Here is a 20,748-nt window from a genome sequence, read left to right as displayed (position 1 = left end):
TAAATTAGAAGATATAATTAAGATTTAAGTTTATTTTAGAAACTTTAAAAATTAATTAATATAGATGAAAATATAGAATAATTCTCTTAATCAACCATAATCCCCATTTAACACTTAAAATATAGAAATTTTAACCGAACAGAAATTAATAGGGAAAGTTTAAAAATAAAAACATTAAATTTTGTATTTTAAACAGCGTTTTAATATAAATTATGTAAAATAACCCTAAATAAATTCTACTTTTATAATATTTCAGACTGATGTCGAACATAAAAGTCAAATAATGATAATTATTAGGTTCCAAAGAATGTGAGCCGACGAAAAAAAAATAGAAAAAATCTTTATATTACGTAGAAAGAAAAGCAAATTCGATTGCAGTTTTCTAAGCAAATAACGACTTTTCTTTTAAAGAACTGTAGCGTTTCTCTTTAGGTGTACGTTTCACACCAAACCATGTGTACACAAGTTCGTCTACCAATTCAAAGATCTCGAAAAAATTTAATTTATAGCCACATCCTCCATATATATGTATGTGTACAGTTCTTGCGTATGGTGCTTTGGACTAAGCCCAACAAAATATCCCGGTATTCATGTTGATCCTGGACCTCGCCTTAAATTACTTTGGTGTCCTTTGGGATTTGATTGGTGGCGAAAAAAAATTCTCAAAAGACTTATTCACTTCGAGAAATACCTTTTCCCACAAGATCAAACAGAACCTATGTATTGTGCAGATGTAGTGAGGATTGACAAAAACGTATGCGTATTTTACAGTAGTTTATTCTTTGATGCTGCTGCTGATACTGCTGCTAGTCTTGGACTAATGCAAACGAAGAGATTGTAAAAAAAATTATATAAATATATTCTACAGGATTTTACGTGAAGTGCCATCTTCTTTGTTTAAGAGCCGTGTCTGCAGAGTAATTTTTACACATCGCATCGATTTAATAAACTCGAAAACTAAATAAAAATACAACAAATTTTTAAAAATAAATGATTTTTTTTCTATCAAAAATGTTTTTTTTTTCTTTTTAAAAAATTGATGCTTGCTTTCAAAACTGTTTGTAAGCGGTATGAGGATGGGAAAATATGGGAGGAGAGAGATTCCTTGGAAGTTGATTATAAAATTTGAATGATGGCACAAGGGGTGTGACTATTTAGATAGGAAAGGAAAGAAAAACGAGGGCGATATAAAAAAAACCGGCGACATTATCACCAAGAAAAAAAGAAGGAAGAAGCAAATTGCTGAGGTACTACTGCAACCAGGCGAACAATGGAAACAATAGAGAAGCGGGTAATGAAGGTTGGTAGCGTGGATTACCTGGCTTGGTGACGATCCTTTGTAGTGCGTTCGCGCTCCCAAATTCCTAAACTCCCGATCTAAATTAGTAGGCAACATTGCGGGAAAATTACCGACTTCCCCCTCTTGTCCATCAGACCCCCCTCTAATGCTTCTGGGTAGTTTGATTCTGGAAGAATTGTCGTGGACCATCCATTACGCGACTACGAATACACATAGCATTATGGAAATTTTACTAATTTTTAAATTTTCAAATTATTTTTTTAAGATATAGGAAAAAAGAAAAAGAATTTTATTTTTCGGTTTTAAAAATGGGTATACTTTAAAACAAAATTTATCGCTGAAGAAAGTTTCATAATCAACAATATTTCGAGTCAACGGTGTTCTTTGTTAATTGTATTAAAATAATTTAACTAAATCGATAAGCTTATTAAATTTTATAATTAATTAATTCCTGTGTAATTAAATGATTATCTTAATCGAGTTTATTCGTTTTAACGTTAATTTTAATTGTATTTAAAATTATTTTTGCGGTTATATTTTATATCTAATTCGGAGAATTATTGATGCGTACAGCGATTTTTTTAAGTAAAATTATTATAAATTTTCGATAATAAAAAGTTTATTTAGATAGTAAAAATATAACAAATTCAAGGTTAATTTTAGTGAGAAATTTCGACGATAATTTCAATAAAAACCACAATTTTAAGTATAACTATGAACAGAGCAATCTTGAAGCCACTTTGCTGAAATATTTTGTAAATTTTAACTTATTTAATTAAATTATAACAGATTAATTTACGTTCTAATATTGTAAATTGTATAGAAGTAACGAAAATATAATTAAATATGGCAAAATCATAGGTTTATAATTTCACTATGTACAGTACAAACTAAGAACCTAGACTATAATTCTATGGAGTTTATGCTTCTATAGAATAATTTGATCTTTAATAATTTGCTTAGTTTTGTAATTAAGTTATATTAATAAATTATTAAGAAAAAATTCTGTTAAGTAAATACGATTATTTTTACATCTTCGAATTAAGATTAATAAACAGCCATTAAAATTGCTATATGCTTTCGTGTACAGTATTTCATCTATTTAAAGTTGAATTTCGTGTGTACATTTAATTATAATTTAATGTTTTATTGTATATTTTATGCTTTTATTTTGTTTGATAACTTAAACATTTACATAATTAACATCTGGTAGATTGTAACGATGATGATGGAAATTAATATTGCTTAATCCCATTTAAAAAAAGTTATAAAATTTCATTAAATTCATAATTTAATTATAAACTAATACTTATTATAAACATATATAAGGCCTCGTATATATTTAGAAAACTTTCAGAACATTTTGGATTATCGGAAAATGTTATCAATATTTAATTATTTTATAAATATATTATGAAAATTTGTGTTATTTTACTAACTTAAACAATTAAATTTTATATCATCTCATAATTACGCTTTAAAGTTTTTCCCCCATTTTTATGATGCTTAGCTTATGTAATATAATCTAAATTTAATTTAATGAGATATTCTATATGCAAAATTAAACTAATAATTTAAAAATCTAATAATAATTTTATAAGTGAGCTTTAAAGCTCAAAACAATAGGTCTAACGAGAAAATGAACAGCGAATTGAGCAAAGATAATTGAAATTATATTGAATTTATAAAGGTGATACGATGAAGACGAAAGGATTATAAAAGTTAGGGATTTAATTCACGTTTTCCATATTGTTTAGGAATCATCCGGAAAACTTTCCCAATTAACAATGCACAATAGAAATTAAATCAAGTGCATCGAAATAACACACATTTTAACGCTTGATAAGTCCTAGACATATTCATTTCAGTATGGTCCTTTCAAGTTATTTTTCGATTAATTTCCTGGAATCTTAAATTTCCTTAACGTTACTTTTAAATGTATTGTACACGATATTATTCAATTAAGTTAAAGACAATTAAATTTTCTCTTGATTACAATCGTTATAACCATATTATAAACTTACAAACTATTGTCTTACTTCTTGTTCAATTTAACCATTTATACTATGCTGGGCCTATTCCAGAATATTTAATCTGATTTAAAGGGGAGAAAAATGGAATATAAATCTATTAAATTATATTTATATAATATACATTTATATACAGCGCCTAGTAGACTTCTTTGAAAGAAATGTGAAATAATGCACTGTTCTTTTGAAATTACTAGCACACGCTTACAATATCGCTAGGTCAAAGCATAAAAAAGGAAATAACCATTGTAAACAATACACATTCGCTTCGTTGATTGGCGAGAAACGCCATAAGAGTAACGATAAAGCACTTAAGTGATGCAAATCTAGGAAATATAAATCGCGTTTTGATTGGTTGAATCCCTCTCAGGCCAGTAACAACGTAGTCTACAAATCAATGATCACACCTATAATTAGTTGTTTTCCATTTCCAATGAATCGAGGAAACGATACAACTGGATGAATTCACAATGGATCACAAGGAAACATGAAAACCATTGTGAATTTCTTTGTGATCCATTGTAAATTAAGAATGGTAGTCCTTCGTTAATTCACAAAGGAATTAACGAAAAACTGTTAAGAAACACTAGTACCACTATCACTTTTACCTATCTACCGACCTTTCAAAAAATAATAGAAGTTTGTTCTTGTTTTTTTTTCCCCATGTGAAATATGCAGAGGCGCTTATTTAGAAAGGAAACAGGATCTTTAAATACATTAATAATTCTTCACATTAAATACACCTAATTACTAAATCTAACTGTAAGTAAATTAGCGAGTGACAAAATTATTTAGCTTAATTGTAATAGGTGTACAGTACAGTTCATAATTCAGCTTATACTCAAATTATTTTTAAGAAATATAATTAGAAAAAATATATAAATTTGTTGAATTAAATTGCATCAACTTATCAAATTGTTAAAATGGCAAACACAGAAATTGTGTGTGTACTTTGCTTAATGTATAAAATAAGTTATTCCGCAATAATCCATAAAATATATAGAGCTTGATACGTATACAAGTCAAAATGATTGTTTTTATTGAAAAAAATTAAGTACTGTATATTAATGAATTATATTACACAAGTAAGTGTTAATTAGCTCAATATTCTAACTACATTTTGTATACTTATTTTTTTGTCTTATATAAATTCTTCTACAGGACTTACATATTAAATCTTAGAATAAATTTTAATCAGTTTATTAATATTACAAACGTTAATTTAATGAGTAAATTGTTCCGTTTTAATAATGATTCCAACTGTATTTGTTTTTAAAGTGTCTAAATGTGTTTATTATAAATTTAATTTTGCGGAAACTTTCGAAAAATTCAAGAAAATCAAATTTTTCTTCTTCATGCAATTACCGTAATACATAAGTCTTATAAGAAGATAAAATATAAAATTGTTTCACGACAATTGAAACAAAACGAAATTCATATTTTTCTTCTATATTCATTCAATTTCCAAAAGAAAAAAGAACTAAAAGGAAACAAAAATAATTTCATTTAGGAAAGAGAAATGAAAAACTTTCGCTTTTGAAAACAGTATTTATCCAGATCTTTAGCTTTCCTTCTTGCTCACGCCTCGTTAGATCAACAGGTCTTTGGTTGATGCTGACAGAACGATCTATTTCACGACCGGAAATTATTCATGTGGAGGACGTGTGTCCCTCTCAACCAGACCGGAAGAAGGTGTGCGCAGGGACTGAAAGACCAAGGGGGAGAGGAAAAAAAAAAAGTAAAAATAGGAGGGGACTTGGTCGAGTCCTCCCTCTCCGGGGCGAATCCGGAAATTAACATGTGAATGGTCGTCCCCCCCTTCGACAGAACATGGAACGACAGAAATGATCGTAGATGGAATAAGAACAACCAAGAATCCAATTACTGGCAGGGGAAACGAGGCGAGAAACAGAGCCGCCTTTTCAGACAAACCGATCAGAAAATTTATTCATGGAAATGTCGCCCGAAGGGAGAATGAAGAATGACAGGGATTGGATGCTGAAGATGCGACGTCATTGGTCTCACTAAGGAGTCCAACAAGATAGTAATAGTTATGAAAAGGAATAAAAAGTGAAAGCTGAAAAAAACCGGCTGTATTCGGTATAACCAATGCTCTGTTGGCTTCAATTTTATCATCCAATAAGTGATGACGGGGAGGAGCTCGTTTCAAATCGAAAGGCAAATCGTTTCGGATCTACATTTTATTCCTTGCAATTATTTAATTCAAAATATTAAACGAAAATTTAATAAAAATATTTTTTTAAAGCGTGGAAAATGTTATAATAATTAATATAATTTTTACATATAAAATATATTCTTAATATTGATAATACTGAGCGTATTTATTAACAAAAGGTATACTAATTGCAACAGGTTTTTCTAAAATGTACGGCTTAATTCTTTTTGCTTTTTAATTAAATTAATAATTAAGATTTAAATCATATTTATTTTCATGTTACCATTAAAAATCCGCTTACATTAAAGTATTTATTCATGAATTTGCGGCTCCAACTAAACATTACTGATTTAAGTTAACTAATATTAAATATTACCAATATTTATTCCTTAACAGTAAACATCCATTAGATTATAACTTGAAACAGTATCCTATACATGTATAATGATGAGATTCGCATCTAAGACGTGTTGGAAGAAAGTAGCATCGAACAAGATAAGAAATTTCCATCTGAATGCCTTTTAAATTTATTATTTAGATTATTTTGTAACTTATTCTAAACAATTAGGCACATAAATAGGAAAAGTAAATTGAAAATTAGATCATTTTTATCATGCATTCCTTTTTCCAACTAATTTATTTTTTAAATAAAAGGCTTATATTTGCTGATGACGGCGTACAAATCTGATTTAATCCTACCTATTATTCACATATTGTATTATCATCCCGAAAATATAAATAAGATCTATTAAGATAATACTGAATTACTATTACAGGCCTAAATGTTAGCAAAAACAGTTACTCTTCCACAAATAATAAACTACACTTAAATATAACTCACTCTAAACTAATCATAATATAATACTTACGCTAGGTATGTTATCGTTATTGCAGACACCTTCCGATAACAATCTATCTCTTATCTCCCAGGCAAATATAGAAGGGCACTCTCTTTTAAATTCTGCTATTTTTGTCACTACCGATGCGGTGGCAACACGTGGCTTACTTCCTCCAATGGCACGTGGTTTGATGGAACCCGTTTCGTAATACCTGCCAAGAATCTTTGATACGCAGCCGTTGGATACTTGAAGAATTCGAGAAATATCACAGGGTCTGGCACCGCTGTGGGCTAATTCGACTATCTTTTGGCGAGTTGAATCTGGCAATGGTCTGCCGTTGACATACACACCACCCAATTGATTGATTCCGCTGTGGCCTAATAAAATAAAAGCATCCTATTTAAATAACGTATACAGTAGTCTACTTGACAATATTATACTATAGTAGAGAAGAGTAATTAGAAAATAATGAAAAGTTAATAAGCGCTAATTAGAACTTGGCACTCATTAAATGCGCCTTAAATTACTGTTTAACTATAATTTACGCTACATTCGCGCGATATAAATTATAGTTAAACAGTCATTTAACAGAAAACTTATCGAATGAAATATAATTTACTAAATACAGTTGATGACACAGACACACAAACAGTTAATTTAGCAATTTCAATTTTGTTTTTTTTTTAATATTTAAAGCTTAATTCGATGCCAATTCTATTAAATTTGGCATTATTTTTGAGTGAAAAATTAACTGAAAATTTAAAAATTTTGATGATTTTAAGACGATCACAAAGGTTTATTCTTATTTCATCGATTTAGTAAGAAGTTAGGATAATATATATAATTTTATTTATGATATAATTATATGGCTAGAAGTTAAATAAACTATATTATATGAACTTATAAATATGAAGTGAGATAAGATCAATAATTAGATCGTCACCAAAATATTGATTATTTGTTAGCTTAGCTTATTAGCTTATTATAGCAAACATTAATTGACTGCATAACTAGAAAATCTAATGTGTATGTATGTATGTGTGTGTGTATAGATAGCATGAATAGTCTAACGTTTAGTCTGCCTGAAAATTAAACTAAATTGATGTGTGGATATATTTAAAAGCTTTTATCTAATATAATTTATATGTAATTGAATAGGTCAAAATTTAAAAGAATAGAACTTATTAAATGGTTTCTAGAATTAAAAATAAAATAATTTAATTAATATATATTATTTTTTAAATATTTAAAAACAAAATAAATTTCAGTCTGTAGAATTATATAAAATCGTCTTTTATGATAGACCTATATAATTTATTTTAATTTACACACGTTTTCTCTAAAATTTATAACAAAAGATAGACTATTTATATTTTTATTTTATCACAGATTTTCTTTAAGAGCCACTTCAATATTTCTATTTGATTAATTAATTTCACCATTGTATAATAATTTTTAATTCCAGATGCTTTGGAGCAATTTTTTTTTTTTAAATCTGATAGCTGTATTTGATATTAAAGGATAAGGCTACAATAATGGATGAACATGTTTAATGAATTGGAAAGATAAGATTGGTAGGACTATTTTTTTTTTTTTTTACTGTTAATAAATCGTCTCGATTTTTTTTTCTAGAATATATTTTCAATAAATGGTCTGTATTATCTTGTAAAAAATGTAATCTAGTTAAATAAAATTTGAAAATTTGTTGATAGTTTAGCATCAATAACAAGTGATTCTATCCATGGAATTTTTTTAAATTAAATAATTTGTATTGAATTATTTAATTATTTTTATATTAATAATTTTTTTTAAATGTAGTTTTTATTTGTTTTCAGTTTTTATAATTATATTTTATGTGATAATTTTTTTAAACCAACATCTGGAAGTTTAACGTTTTTATTGCAGATTTAAATAAAACTTAAGTTTTTAAAATTATATACATTATATAATTATAATAAATATTAATTTTGTTTCGGAGTAAAAAATAAATTTCCATAAATTTTCTTAAAAAAATAGCTCCATTCCAAGAGCAACATTCGCTCTTATAAATGCCATAAAGAAGTAACTCGATTGTTAAAAATTTCATAAATTTTATGAAGTTTTTTTCCATAATTTACGACTTCTTACACAGAAGTTATTCTTAGAATATTATTGAAAAGTCTGGGATAAAGTAATATATCTCATTTGAACTTGAATGGAAACAAGTAGGCTATCGCCTGTCAACGGATAAATTTAACTCTTGTCAGAACCTTACCTTTGTGTGGCATTGTTCCAATCCCCGATGCCAAACCCAATACAGCCCAGGCCTGGCCGTCACCGAGATGGCTGACCGCTGGCCTCTCCAGTTAGTCTGGCTGCTTGACCTTCGCCTTCAATACAATCAAGTTCCCCAAAGAGGGGTCAATACCTAAAAAAGAGTCATATCATGTACAACGAGACCAGATCATAATCAAATATAAGTACTTTCTGCTAATAAATAATTATAAATTTCGATTTTTCCTCGTTTATAGGGAATTTATAGCGTATTTTAGTTGTAGATGATACAAATGACATTTCTTCCGATTTAATTAACGTTAGAAATAATAGTGAAAGTTATATGTTGCCGAATTTAATGAAAAAAATGGGTGGCAAAGTGTAAAATGAATGAGTGGTGAAAGGCTGTAGGAGATGGTTGACTATGAACTCAGAATGAGGAACTTTCAGATCTTATTTCTTCAGCCGTCAATCCAAAGCGAAGCAGTTGGTGACGGCAAAGAATTTTTCTTTAAAAAAATCCCCCCACCATTCTGCCATTCTACAGACGATATTTCATTGTCTCACATACCACTCTACCCAGCACACAATCCATTGAAAATCCTCCCAGCAGAAAGCGGGGAGTTTTCTATTTTTTTATTTTGCCTTCGTATCGTCAGTCAATATCCTGGTAGGGGTGAAAAAAAAGCCATTAGAAAAGAATCTGGTATCGTTCAATGTCCCAAGAGAAAAAGAAAACATGGTAAAAGGTCTTACATCAAGGTGCACCCTTTTAAATGGAGGTGTGATTCTCTTGTACCCGATTTATTGCCTCAAGTATGTACCTTTGATGAAATGCCTGTTTCACATTTAATTATTTGCTCTAGTTCCAATGATTCCGTAAAGCCAAGATTCTATTCTTTCTGCTTGAGATAGGGTTAGGATTTTCAATGTATTAAATCCAAATAAACTATGTAAATATTTTCTACTATACAATTCTATCAAACGCAATTCAACCAATCTAATGATGTGAGATAATTTATAAAGTTTATTTTTCCTTAAATCGAAATTTTTGTCTGAAAAAAATGTTTAATAATTTTAAACTGCAACGTTGCAATTCCTTAAAATTTAAAAACAGTATCAAAGAAACAATTTAAGTTTTTATTAATATTAAATTAAAAGTGGAACTTAAGATTGTTGAAAAAAATTTGCCATTATTTGAGACTTAATTGCTATTAAATTTATTCTAATATTCAAAGTACTATACACGATGCTGCTGCTGCTGCTGCTGATGATGATGATGATGATTATAATCATGTAACGTGTATTGTACTATACTTTGAATATTAGAGACAAAGTATTGAACATGATGATCAATCTATTTTAAAGCAAAATGCGAAATACCGCCGATTATTCTGCTTATTTCCCCCCAAAAAATAAAATTAAATAAAAACAAGCAAGAATATTCAGAAATTAGACTATTTTTCTCAATTATATTTACTAAATATTCTCGAATATATAAAAATAAGAACTACATTAACATAATTCTAAATTTAAAAACTATTTTGTACTTAAAATATAATTTTAAAAATGATTCGAAAGTATCCATTATAATCATTTTTCCCTGTATTCAAATTAAGAGGTATTTGATTATATGTGACTATCAGAGACACGCCATTGGCTGAATTTATCAATTTCATTCACTTTTGTCCAATTATTATTAAAGAAAAAAAAAGCATTAACCATTGTATAAATTTTATGTTGAATCCTATTAAGACTATATATTTAAGTAAACAGTAGTCTACATTGTATATAATTGATGGAAATTAAAATTTAATGCGCTCTATAAGCGTTTATATAGGACCACGCGAAATAAAATTTAAAGTGACGATAAGCAAAAATACTCGAATTATTACTTTAAATTGTAAAATATATACTCGAGAATTGAAAGATTAATTTATATAAAAAATTTCGTTGTAAATTTAACAATAAAACCATTCGTAACTTTATCATGCGCCTCAATCTTTCATTCGCTAGACTTATTTTCTGATTCCTCCCCCATTGATTTACGTTTTAATTATTGATTTAGTTAAAGAACATCTTAATCTCGGATGTAGGTCAACTATCAGATGAATTTTTCATGCGACAGACTAAATTGAATTTAACGTTTTGAATGAATATTTCATCAATTTGATGCGACATCAAAGCGAATTAAACGCTTCCAGAATTTACAACGTCATTAATTTATTTTTACCCACACAAATAGGAAACTACGGCCTATGTTTAGAACACTAAAACACTCGCCATTTACCCTGCACCATTGCATAAATTCTTGTTTTCGGGAGTTAGAACCAGTTATAAGAGTAATGACAGGTGATCAAGACCTGTGGTTACTGTGAGAGGTATCCCCTCCAGTTTTGAGTATCAATAACTTATAGGAGAACACTTCACATTTTACTATCGGGGTGGGGGGGTTGGTTAGCCTACCATCCAGCTAAGTAAAAAGGGGAGTAGACGTTCCTTTTGAAGCATTTTCGAGCACCGGACATGATATATTATCCAGTAGTGAAGAGGAAAAGCGTATTCTTCGTCTGCTTCGTGGTCTTTTAAGACGCACCTTGTTACCTGTCACCGGGGTTAGTGTCGTGCTTTCGGCGCCCGGGTGAGCTAGAAGCCTGCTCTGTTGTCGCTACCAAAACCGATCTTACAAAAGAAGGCGCAGATAGCGGTAAATCGACAGCTCCGATTCACAAATCAATCACGTCTCGAGAAACACAGACACGACACTGCCCGATACAAACACGAGAAGGGACAATCTGACTAGTGACAATACTACCCTCGGGCACTTGATGTTTATCCATACAATTTCAGTTCTTCTTTTTCTTTTTTTTGAGGGGGATTATTTCCCTTCCTTTCGAATTAATTTGTATATCTTATTTAGAAATTTCTGTTCGCATTTAACGATTTATTGTCCGAACGTAATTTTTCATTTTTAAGTCGATTTTACAGCGTACACAGTGCTAATACAATAATAAAACAGTATTAATCTTAAGAAATATTGGGTTGCCCAAAAGTCAGTTAACCGTGTTGCGTGTTCCAGCTTCACACAAGAATGTGTGTGCGTTTTTCCCCTTTTAAAAAATTGATTAAAATATGATTAGGTGTTTGAGTAAGGCAGTAATTATCTTCGACGGTTAAACGACTTTTGGGTCATTCGTAAATATATTTTATATAGGCCTAATAATAATTTTAGAAAATATTAAATTTTAGAATTATTGTATATTAAATTATATCACGTCTAAAATATAATAAAATGATTTTAAAAATTCGATTTTTCTAGTTACATGTGTTTAGAGAACATCTGTTTATGTAACCTGAAACCAAATATTTCGAACATTTTTAATCAAGATAACCTCCAGAACACCTGCTCGATGCTCTCAGATATTTGATATAAAGTTAAATCACTAAATTTATTGAAAAATCTAGCTCTTAATTTCGGGAAAATTATGAAGAAAGGACCTTCTATAAAACAATTTTAACATTAAAAATACAGTGAAACCTGTGTAAACCGGACTGTTACGATACCGAATATTTCTTCCAGTGTAGCAAGTTTTTTTTAATACAGAAAATCACCGAGTTCCTACGAATTTTTCCCGTTTAGGCAGGTTTCCATTTTGGACAGGTTTTAAAATAATTCTTTATAATGTTCCTAGAGACATCCTAAAGATTTTTTATATAAAAAATACAAAAGAATTATTTAAAATAACTGTCGAAGAAACAAATTTTATTCATTGTAAAAATCGAAAATTATAGAAAGAAAAATGAGATTTCAAAACGTAATAAAAAATAAAATTTAATATACGAACTTTTTATCCTGAATTTATTTTATTTTATTCTTTATCCATGAACTGAATTTACGAAAAAAACTATTTAAATTCTTATTATTAACGTAGAGTGAATTTATTCATAAACACAATCGATCTTAGATTTTCTTACTACAGTCCCGAATAAAATTTTTCTAGAATAAGGGTGCGACTATGCAGACGCGAGAGAGCGAGAATATGTGGCGAGAAGAGGCGAGACGCGATAAATATCAAAACCTGTCAGATATGTGCGAGAACCAGAAATTCGCTCTCGCTAGCGTTATTTCTCGCTTCTCGTTTGTGCATGGTTTTCCTTTGCGAAAACTAAATCGCTCGCTCTAAATTCGCGTCTGCATAGTCGCACCCTAATTCTCGAGTTATGTTGATGCATCCAATCCTCTAACAAGGTGTAAATAAATACAGTAGAACATGTCCAAAACGGAACGTGTCTAGATGGAAAAATTCACCGGAACAGAGCGAATTTCTACATTAAAGAAGAAAAAAAAACCCGTTCAAAACGAACTTGTTCCCACTGCTTCCGGCTTACACAGGTTTTTACCGTGATAAATACGTTTTCTAATATACAAAACTTTTGACTGATTTAAATTCAAGGAGGTTGTTGATCGAATTTTATCTTCGTAAACACGTATCAAACGTACTACGATACACACGTCTTTGGTAGTGTTAAAGCGCATTTGTGTGTGCCGTACACGGTTTAATGCAGTTGTTGGTCGAATGAAGGGAATGTTCTGCAACTGACACAGTCGCATTTATCCGTAGTTCGGAAGATTGTAAATGACGACAGATTGTTCAGTCATGTAACCATCCATTTCGACTTAACTATATGAGACGGAGAAGGGGGCTCGTTGCAACATTTGAGACAGTGAACTGACAGTCGAGGTGATTGTAGGGTGAAAATTATCGACCTTAAGATTACTGTCCATTGATAACTATTGTATATTGACTTCTGCACCGGATTGCTATAAAATATAGTCTCTAAAAGTTAAAAAAATATATAGAAAAAAAAATAAAAAAAATAAAGTTTCTAGAGAAGGAGAGAGAAACTTTGAGATGAAAGATTATTTTAAAAAGAAGAAAAATCAAGAGATTTCTCGTAGAATTATATAAATGGATAATCTGAGATAAATCTCACTTTAATTAAAATTACATTAAATTGTTATTTATGAATTTTTTCCTGAAATTCACCTTTAAAAAGTTTAATTTTAAGTACAACAATTATGAAGGATGTTGCCTAACGCTTATTATTATTATTATTCATATAAAATGCTTCTGCAATTTATTTTAATAGGCAATTTTCTAAGTGATAAATTTAAATTTTACCATTATTTTCGTTGTATTAAACACAGCAAAATAATCGAATTTTTAAAAATATTAAACCTCAAATAAATTCATTGAATGCTATTATGTAAATTATAACCATTAAATGTCAAATCCGTTCAACAGGTTAATATTTTTTCCATAATAAAATTAGGAATATTTAACTGAATATTGCTTTAATTACTTAATTAACATTAAATATTTTAATTGAAGACCTGGAGGAAAGAACCTGTTAACTCAGTTTCTTTGTTGAATATTGTAGAAATTCAACAAATATAGGGAAACTATAATTTCTTGGTTTCTCAGATTGGCCTATGATGTGTCCTAAATAAAGAGGAAATTTGAAACTTTAGAAAAATTTTCCCAGAAATCCAGGAAAAAATTAAGTTAATTTGTTGTAGCCTCGAGGCATTCAGTTAATTTCTATTTACATACAATTCTATTTTAATTTTCGATTGAAAATCAGGATTTATATAAGGATACAGGGTTAATTTGAACAATACAGGATTAATTATAACGAAAACTACCAATAAATATTGTAAAAAATTACATTAAAATAATTATTTTTAAAATAATATAAATCTAAATATGATGTTTGGAATATAGTACACAGCCTGTATAAAAATCCAAGAGAAATATTCATTTTATAGTAAATTATTCACAATCTATTCTGTAAAACTACGATATAGCAGGCCAAAGTAATAATAGTAATGTATATTATTGTAATTTCTGGATGCATCCGGCTGGAAGTATTAAGGGGCCTCTAGATAACGTTATCAGTGAGGCCCCTCAAACAATTTTCTAATGAAAGTTTCTTAGAAATTTGAAAGTGCGGGCCGCCCTGAGCGCGGGGCCTCGGCCTAGGCCCGAAAAACGTCGTGTGAGCAGGGGGTCTGGGTGTATAGAACAGTACTTTGAATCCGTCAAACAAGAAAGGTTAGGCACAATAAGGAATATTTAACATTAAGCTGCAGTAAGTGTATTTGCGGCAATGTTGTCTACAAAGTAAAATTCGAAAATGACGATGATGGATTGCCCCGTGTGTTTCGGATGATGGGCGGCCCGGGCATCACCTTCTTCCTATCAGAGCATGCGTACAAGTTCAATAATATTCAACAAAGACAGGAAACTGTCAGGACTCTCTTCAACTTAAATTGAAGTGAGTTATATTTAAGAGATTAGAATAATGGCTCCTATCTAAAACTACATTTCGTATTGCATTTCTCTTGACTCCAGACTTAGTTTAACACTTGAAAAATGTGGAAACAAAAATCGAAATAAATTTGCCAAGACGGAAAACAGAATAAAAGCTAAATCTTATCAGTCAGCTCGAGTTTATCTCAATTTATTCCTGTCAATAATATAAATAAATTCCTACTTTATCTTATTATCTAATTAAATAATACATATAAAAGCCTTATTTGAATTTTAAGCCTATTTTTTAAAAATTATTTTCCACGCTTTAATTGTAATTAAAGTCTTATTAAACGGAATTCAACAATGGAAACACAGTTCAACACTTAATAATATATTCATATTCTAATTATAATTGATTTTTAAATATAATAAAATGAAAATTAATTAATATTAAGACATTAAAATTTAGAAAAAAATATTAAAATTTTAAATAAAAAATACACAGATTTATTAGATTTCTGCCAATTTTTTTATGATGATAACCTTAATAATAATAATAATAATCTTGGCTGATGTAGGATTTTTTCCCCCTCCCTTCTCCAAAAGTTAATAAGTTTTTGGCTTCTAAAAAGTAAAAATAATGAATTTATATAAGAAAAAATTCGATCTGATAATGATATTTTTTAATAAGCTCTATGATATATGGCAATTATATTTTAATGAAGCATTTTTAATGAAACAGTGGCTAAAATTTTCTACCCTTATTCTCAAATAATCAATTTATGGGAATGATAATACATCAATTTTTAAGATTAATTATCTTAAAAATATTTTTTTTTTTTAAGTTTTAGAACTTGTGTAGCCTCGTATAANTTTTCTACCCTTATTCTCAAATAATCAATTTATGGGAATGATAATACATCAATTTTTAAGATTAATTATCTTAAAAATATTTTTTTTTTTTAAGTTTTAGAACTTGTGTAGCCTCGTATAAAGCTAAAATTGTTTTCTATAGCTTGGTAGGCATAAAAATGCCGTTGTAACTGCTATAAATATACTAAGTCAATTTGTGTGTGCGTGTGTGTGTGTCTGTACGATCAAGGTACCAGATCCAAAATACGTCTTGTGTTGACCACAGCCTGTCATTCAGATGCACCTGCGTATGACGCGTCAGTAGTTTTGAAGCCCGAGGTGAGTGTGGGGGCGACAAACCCCGAACTGTCGCAAAAGGCAAGGTCGGAATGGACGATGTGACAACCTCATCCGTCAGCAAGACTGGAGGCCGAGCAATCAAAGTATGACGTCTTGTGCCAATTATTTCTTAAGTTTTTACTTTTATCTCTTTGCCGGTTGCGGAATAATAATTAGTCTTCAACTAAAGCCGCATTTTTCTCCCCTCCCTCCTTTTATTATTATTATTTTATTTTTCTCGGGAGTAGAGTATTGAATCGTAATATATTTTTATAAGTAGAAATTAATTACAAGTGTAGTACAAACGAATAATGTTGGAGTGAATAGCCTGAAAGTATTCAATTTCTCAAATTAAAATTAACTTAAAGTACTATAATTATTGTTCAATGGATATTTTACAGTATTATTATTTTAAAAAAGTAACCAGTAAATGCACTCTTCACACTTAATTTACACATACAGTAATACCTCGACTTACGCGAACTTGGAGTTACACGATTTTCAAATCTCGTCGATTCGTCTTTTGTTTGAGCGCCACTCAACTCTTGATTACTCACTCCCCCAACATTATTGTTCGGCTTACATTGTTCGGACGTGCCGCGCGGAATCGACACATAGCTACAATTTATTTTGAGTTATTTTTTTCTGTGTTTGTTATATCTACGGAGACTTGAGAGACAATATGTGGTGATTTCTTGTAACCGTGAACGAATCAAAAGACGAGATAAGATTAACGAGAACATTTATTAGCTTATATACATCCGATTTGGATTTTACACAAATTGCGAAATTATACCCCGACTTACGCGGTTATCGCTCGGTCCCACCTATCGCGTAAGTTCGGGGTATTACTGTATTAACTTCCAATAGAAGCTTATAAAATTTGCAAATACTATAAAATCATAATTAATTACATTTTACAGTGGAAAAAATACAATTAAGTAGCATTAATAATCCGTTTACAGACGGAAATTTATGTAATATTTCGAACTTAATGCTTTATAACACTACTTTAAATAGAATTTTCATAGTAATCTGCTATAAAAATATTCTTTTAATATTAATGTAAGAAATTAAAATTAAATCTTTTATATAAACCACTAAGTAGCCTTAGCCATTGAGAATCGTCTAAGCCTGTAACATATAACTAATGCAATTTAACTAATGTAGAGCCTTATGCCTTATAACGCTAAATCATGGAAGACTTAAATCATTTATAAACATAAAATCAAACGAATAATTTTAAAGTAGAAACATAATTTAAAGACATTTCATTTTCACTAGCCTGGGGATACTTGATTCCTCTACAACGAAGATAAAATATAAGAGAAATAAAAAATAAATAAACCAACCCCATTAAAATTCAACAGTGGAATACTATCTGTAAATAAATCTTTAGAAATTGTGACAAATTTTCATAATTGCTTTACAATTCACCAAAAGTAAATCTGTAATTCCTAACTGACTAACTCCACCCTCAGGCGTGTCAGGGAGGGAACTAGTAACGCACCTATCGTCACTTCATCAGGAGAAGGCCGACCAACACCTGTTGGGGCCTCTTGGGTTCCCTCTACGTGGGTCTCAAGGGGCAACGGATCCTCTTCGTGAGTTTCGTTGAAAGCTTTGTAAATCTGAATAGAGTCGGCCTTTTGTAGAAATCCCCAGATTGATTCCCATTCATCTACAGAAGAGAGTGCCCGTCCAATAACTAGGGAGGTTTAAAACTATCTTTCCCTCGGGGACACGGGGGACCCGAGATAGATTGTTTGCGGATTCGAAGCCACAACAGTGACAAGAGTAAGAAGCGTGCAGTTTCTCGCTTTCACAGTTAAAAAGAATAAGGAAAAAACAAGAATGAGAGAGAAACTGATTATCTTATTACACTACTGTTACGTCAGACGGCGTAGGCACTTGTATGGTAACACAATAACGAATCTTGTTTTCTCCAAATTTCCTCGGATATTCGAATATTTTAACGGATATTTGTCCAAAATAATGGACTCTAGAACGTGTTAACTGTTATAAAATTTACGTATTTTATAAACAATTATTATTGTGTGAGAATAAACATCATCAAAAGAAACAGCAGTGGTCGCCCGGATGTTGAACCATCAGTGGACAGCTGTAGTCTGGCCCTTAAAACCTCCTCCCCTTTTCTATGATAGGGGAAACTCAACCACTTGACTAAAGCAGCGATGCTGTTTCGTCAAAGCTCGGTCCTCTTTCCAATTCTAGTCTGCGATACTCCCTATTGGATCATCCTTGTGAACTGAATCATACACTTATGAAAGTAGTATGATATAACACAGGTTATAATGCACTCTCTTTGTTAATATTTCGTAGAAAGAAGCTCTGAGTCTACACCACTGAATAACACCTGTAAGTTTTCCCATCAATATATCAAAATTTATTAAAAAGTATTATATCATAGTAAATGTATTATATTCTTTCGTAAGCATATTAATTGTCTAGTATATTTAAAATTTATAGTTAATTAACTTAATTAATAAGAGAATTTTTGGCAGCAATTTAATAATTTAAACATAGATTCATTTTTATACTGTATTATTCTGGCTAATTTTTATATAGGAGTCATTTTTTTAAAGAAGTTTAGACCACTTGGTAATAGGTTAAACTGAATAAACAGAAGCACAATACAAATAAATATGTAAATTATCAAATTCTAGAGTGATTCAAGAATAAAATTTACCCGAAAAATGAATCCTGAATGCATTTTTAGTGTTACTGTGTAGTTTTATCTTCCCTATAACCAAGCTAATCTACCAAAGCAAAGATATGTATTATCATAAGCTATAACGGCATTAAAAACTTTCTAAATATAGATTAACAACTTAATTGCATTATATAATAACTCAATCTAAATAAATTAAGATGAAACAGCGGTATACTCACCATACGAAGCTACAATAACGGTCACAATAACATAGTGATCTGGTCAGACTACTCCTGCATGCGTGTGAATCTCGGGGTTCTGGTATCCAGGCACTATTGTGGACTGGCAGGCTCCCAATAAAAACACCTCCGCCATGATACAATAGCACGGACCTAAGCTACACCTCGGAGTGACAATGGATGGATGGGGAGTAGATATGCCTACTTGTGAGTCTTGAAGTGGATCTGGAAGTCTTTGTAAGTGTGTTTACCGGAGTAGAAATAACACGATTATTAAACAACTCGACTATTCCTCTTATAAGCTAGGCCCGTATGTTTGCACACCCTCAACTATTGGAACTCTTACTTTGAGTGGAATGTTAGATACAGAACATGCCTCCCGTCGATGTATTATGCACTGTGTCTAAAGAAGTTTGGCTTCATTATCACCTGTGACTGACACCCACGCGAAAGGGTTTATAAGCGAGAACTTCGTTAAGCCAACACTACACGTAAGCGAGCCACACGCCTTCAAATTTTGTTGTATAGTCTGTAAAATAGCCTGATCAACAATTTATTTTTATTTAAAATAATATATAGAAATGAACCCAATGTTAAACACCAGAATATTAAATTAGCAATTAATTTTTTTTATAATTAATAAAAGCTTAATTCTGATATAAAAATTTCTAAATCATAAATCGAATGGGTTATTTGGGGATGGATTTGCNTTATTATTTAACTTTGTTAATTAATCTAAAACTTCAGACAAAGATAAATCAAATTATCTGCCAATTAACATATACAGTAAATACAACTGTACAGTTATGTCACATATAACCGTGTAAAAATTCAAATTGTGAACCATCCCCTGGCATTGTAATGACGAAACGTTTGTTGTTGTTTACTCCTCGTTGGTTGTAACAATTAACATTGAAGTTAATCTCGCATATAATACTTTATTTGGATCATTTCGAGGTGAAATTTGGAATAAATCCTTTATTGAAAACAAGCGAAAAGTATATTCATGAAGTCGTTGGTGCACAAGAATAGTGACACAACTCAAAAATTTCCAATTTCGAGTTTATTGCACAAATGTATAGCAAACTCCCCATACTTTTATGTGGAAGAACGAACACTAATATTTATTTCCAAAATAGATTTGAAAATTTTAAAAATCCAAGATTATGACAAAGCCTTGCAGGAAACAAGAAACTTTTAAGTGGCTGTTTTTGGAAGATCTATTTTTTTGAGTTGTGTCACTATTCTTGTGCACCAACGAAGTGTATTGAAGAATTGCAAATCAGAAATGCTCCCGTCGACTTCAAGAAAAAAGAATTCAGATGAAATATTAAATTTTCCAGCGAAATTTGACACGTTTTGTCTCTACTATACCATAAAATAATCCTGAATAGTATAGTTAAGCGGGCGAGGAAACTGTGTATAGCCTGAAGCACTAGATTTCTATAACAAGGTAGGGGTTCCCATTAAGATTTCTTAATAGAGACACTTACCTTAACAGCTAATTAAGCTATACCTACATTTCAGGCAATAGCCTGGTCACTAGGGGGAGGGAAATTTGAATGAGTCAAAGTAGCAGTCCTGACTTGTGCCACGATGGGAACCACTACAAACACTTCAGACAGAAGAATTCAAGATTTAGATCTGGTTTGCATGGAGATCTACGACTACGAAACGATTCCAGGACCATTTCTAAGCTTCGTACGTACTAATTACTTGGATGCACGCG

General features: G+C 30.4%; 1 protein-coding gene across 1 annotated transcript in view; it reads right to left on the bottom strand.

Annotated features, from left to right (window-relative positions):
* The window catches only part of LOC111619157 (paired box protein Pax-6-like), a 32,308-nt gene extending 13,027 nt beyond the window's left edge, over positions 1–19,281 (bottom strand). Inside the window, exons 1-3 of the mRNA XM_023360835.1 lie at positions 19,020–19,281; positions 8,600–8,752; positions 6,376–6,722 (exon numbers count right to left, since the gene is read on the bottom strand). Coding sequence (XP_023216603.1) covers positions 6,376–6,722; positions 8,600–8,612 — 360 coding nt within the window. The 5' untranslated portion in view covers positions 8,613–8,752; positions 19,020–19,281. The remainder of the gene's footprint in view (positions 1–6,375; positions 6,723–8,599; positions 8,753–19,019) is intronic.
* Between the last annotated feature and the right edge of the window lie 1,467 nt (positions 19,282–20,748).

Source organism: Centruroides sculpturatus, unplaced genomic scaffold (assembly GCF_000671375.1).
Source record: "Centruroides sculpturatus isolate CEXI.00-Female unplaced genomic scaffold, Cexi_2.0 scaffold79, whole genome shotgun sequence".
Classification (NCBI taxonomy): domain Eukaryota; kingdom Metazoa; phylum Arthropoda; class Arachnida; order Scorpiones; family Buthidae; genus Centruroides; species Centruroides sculpturatus.
This window is presented reverse-complemented; position numbering and strand designations above follow the sequence as displayed.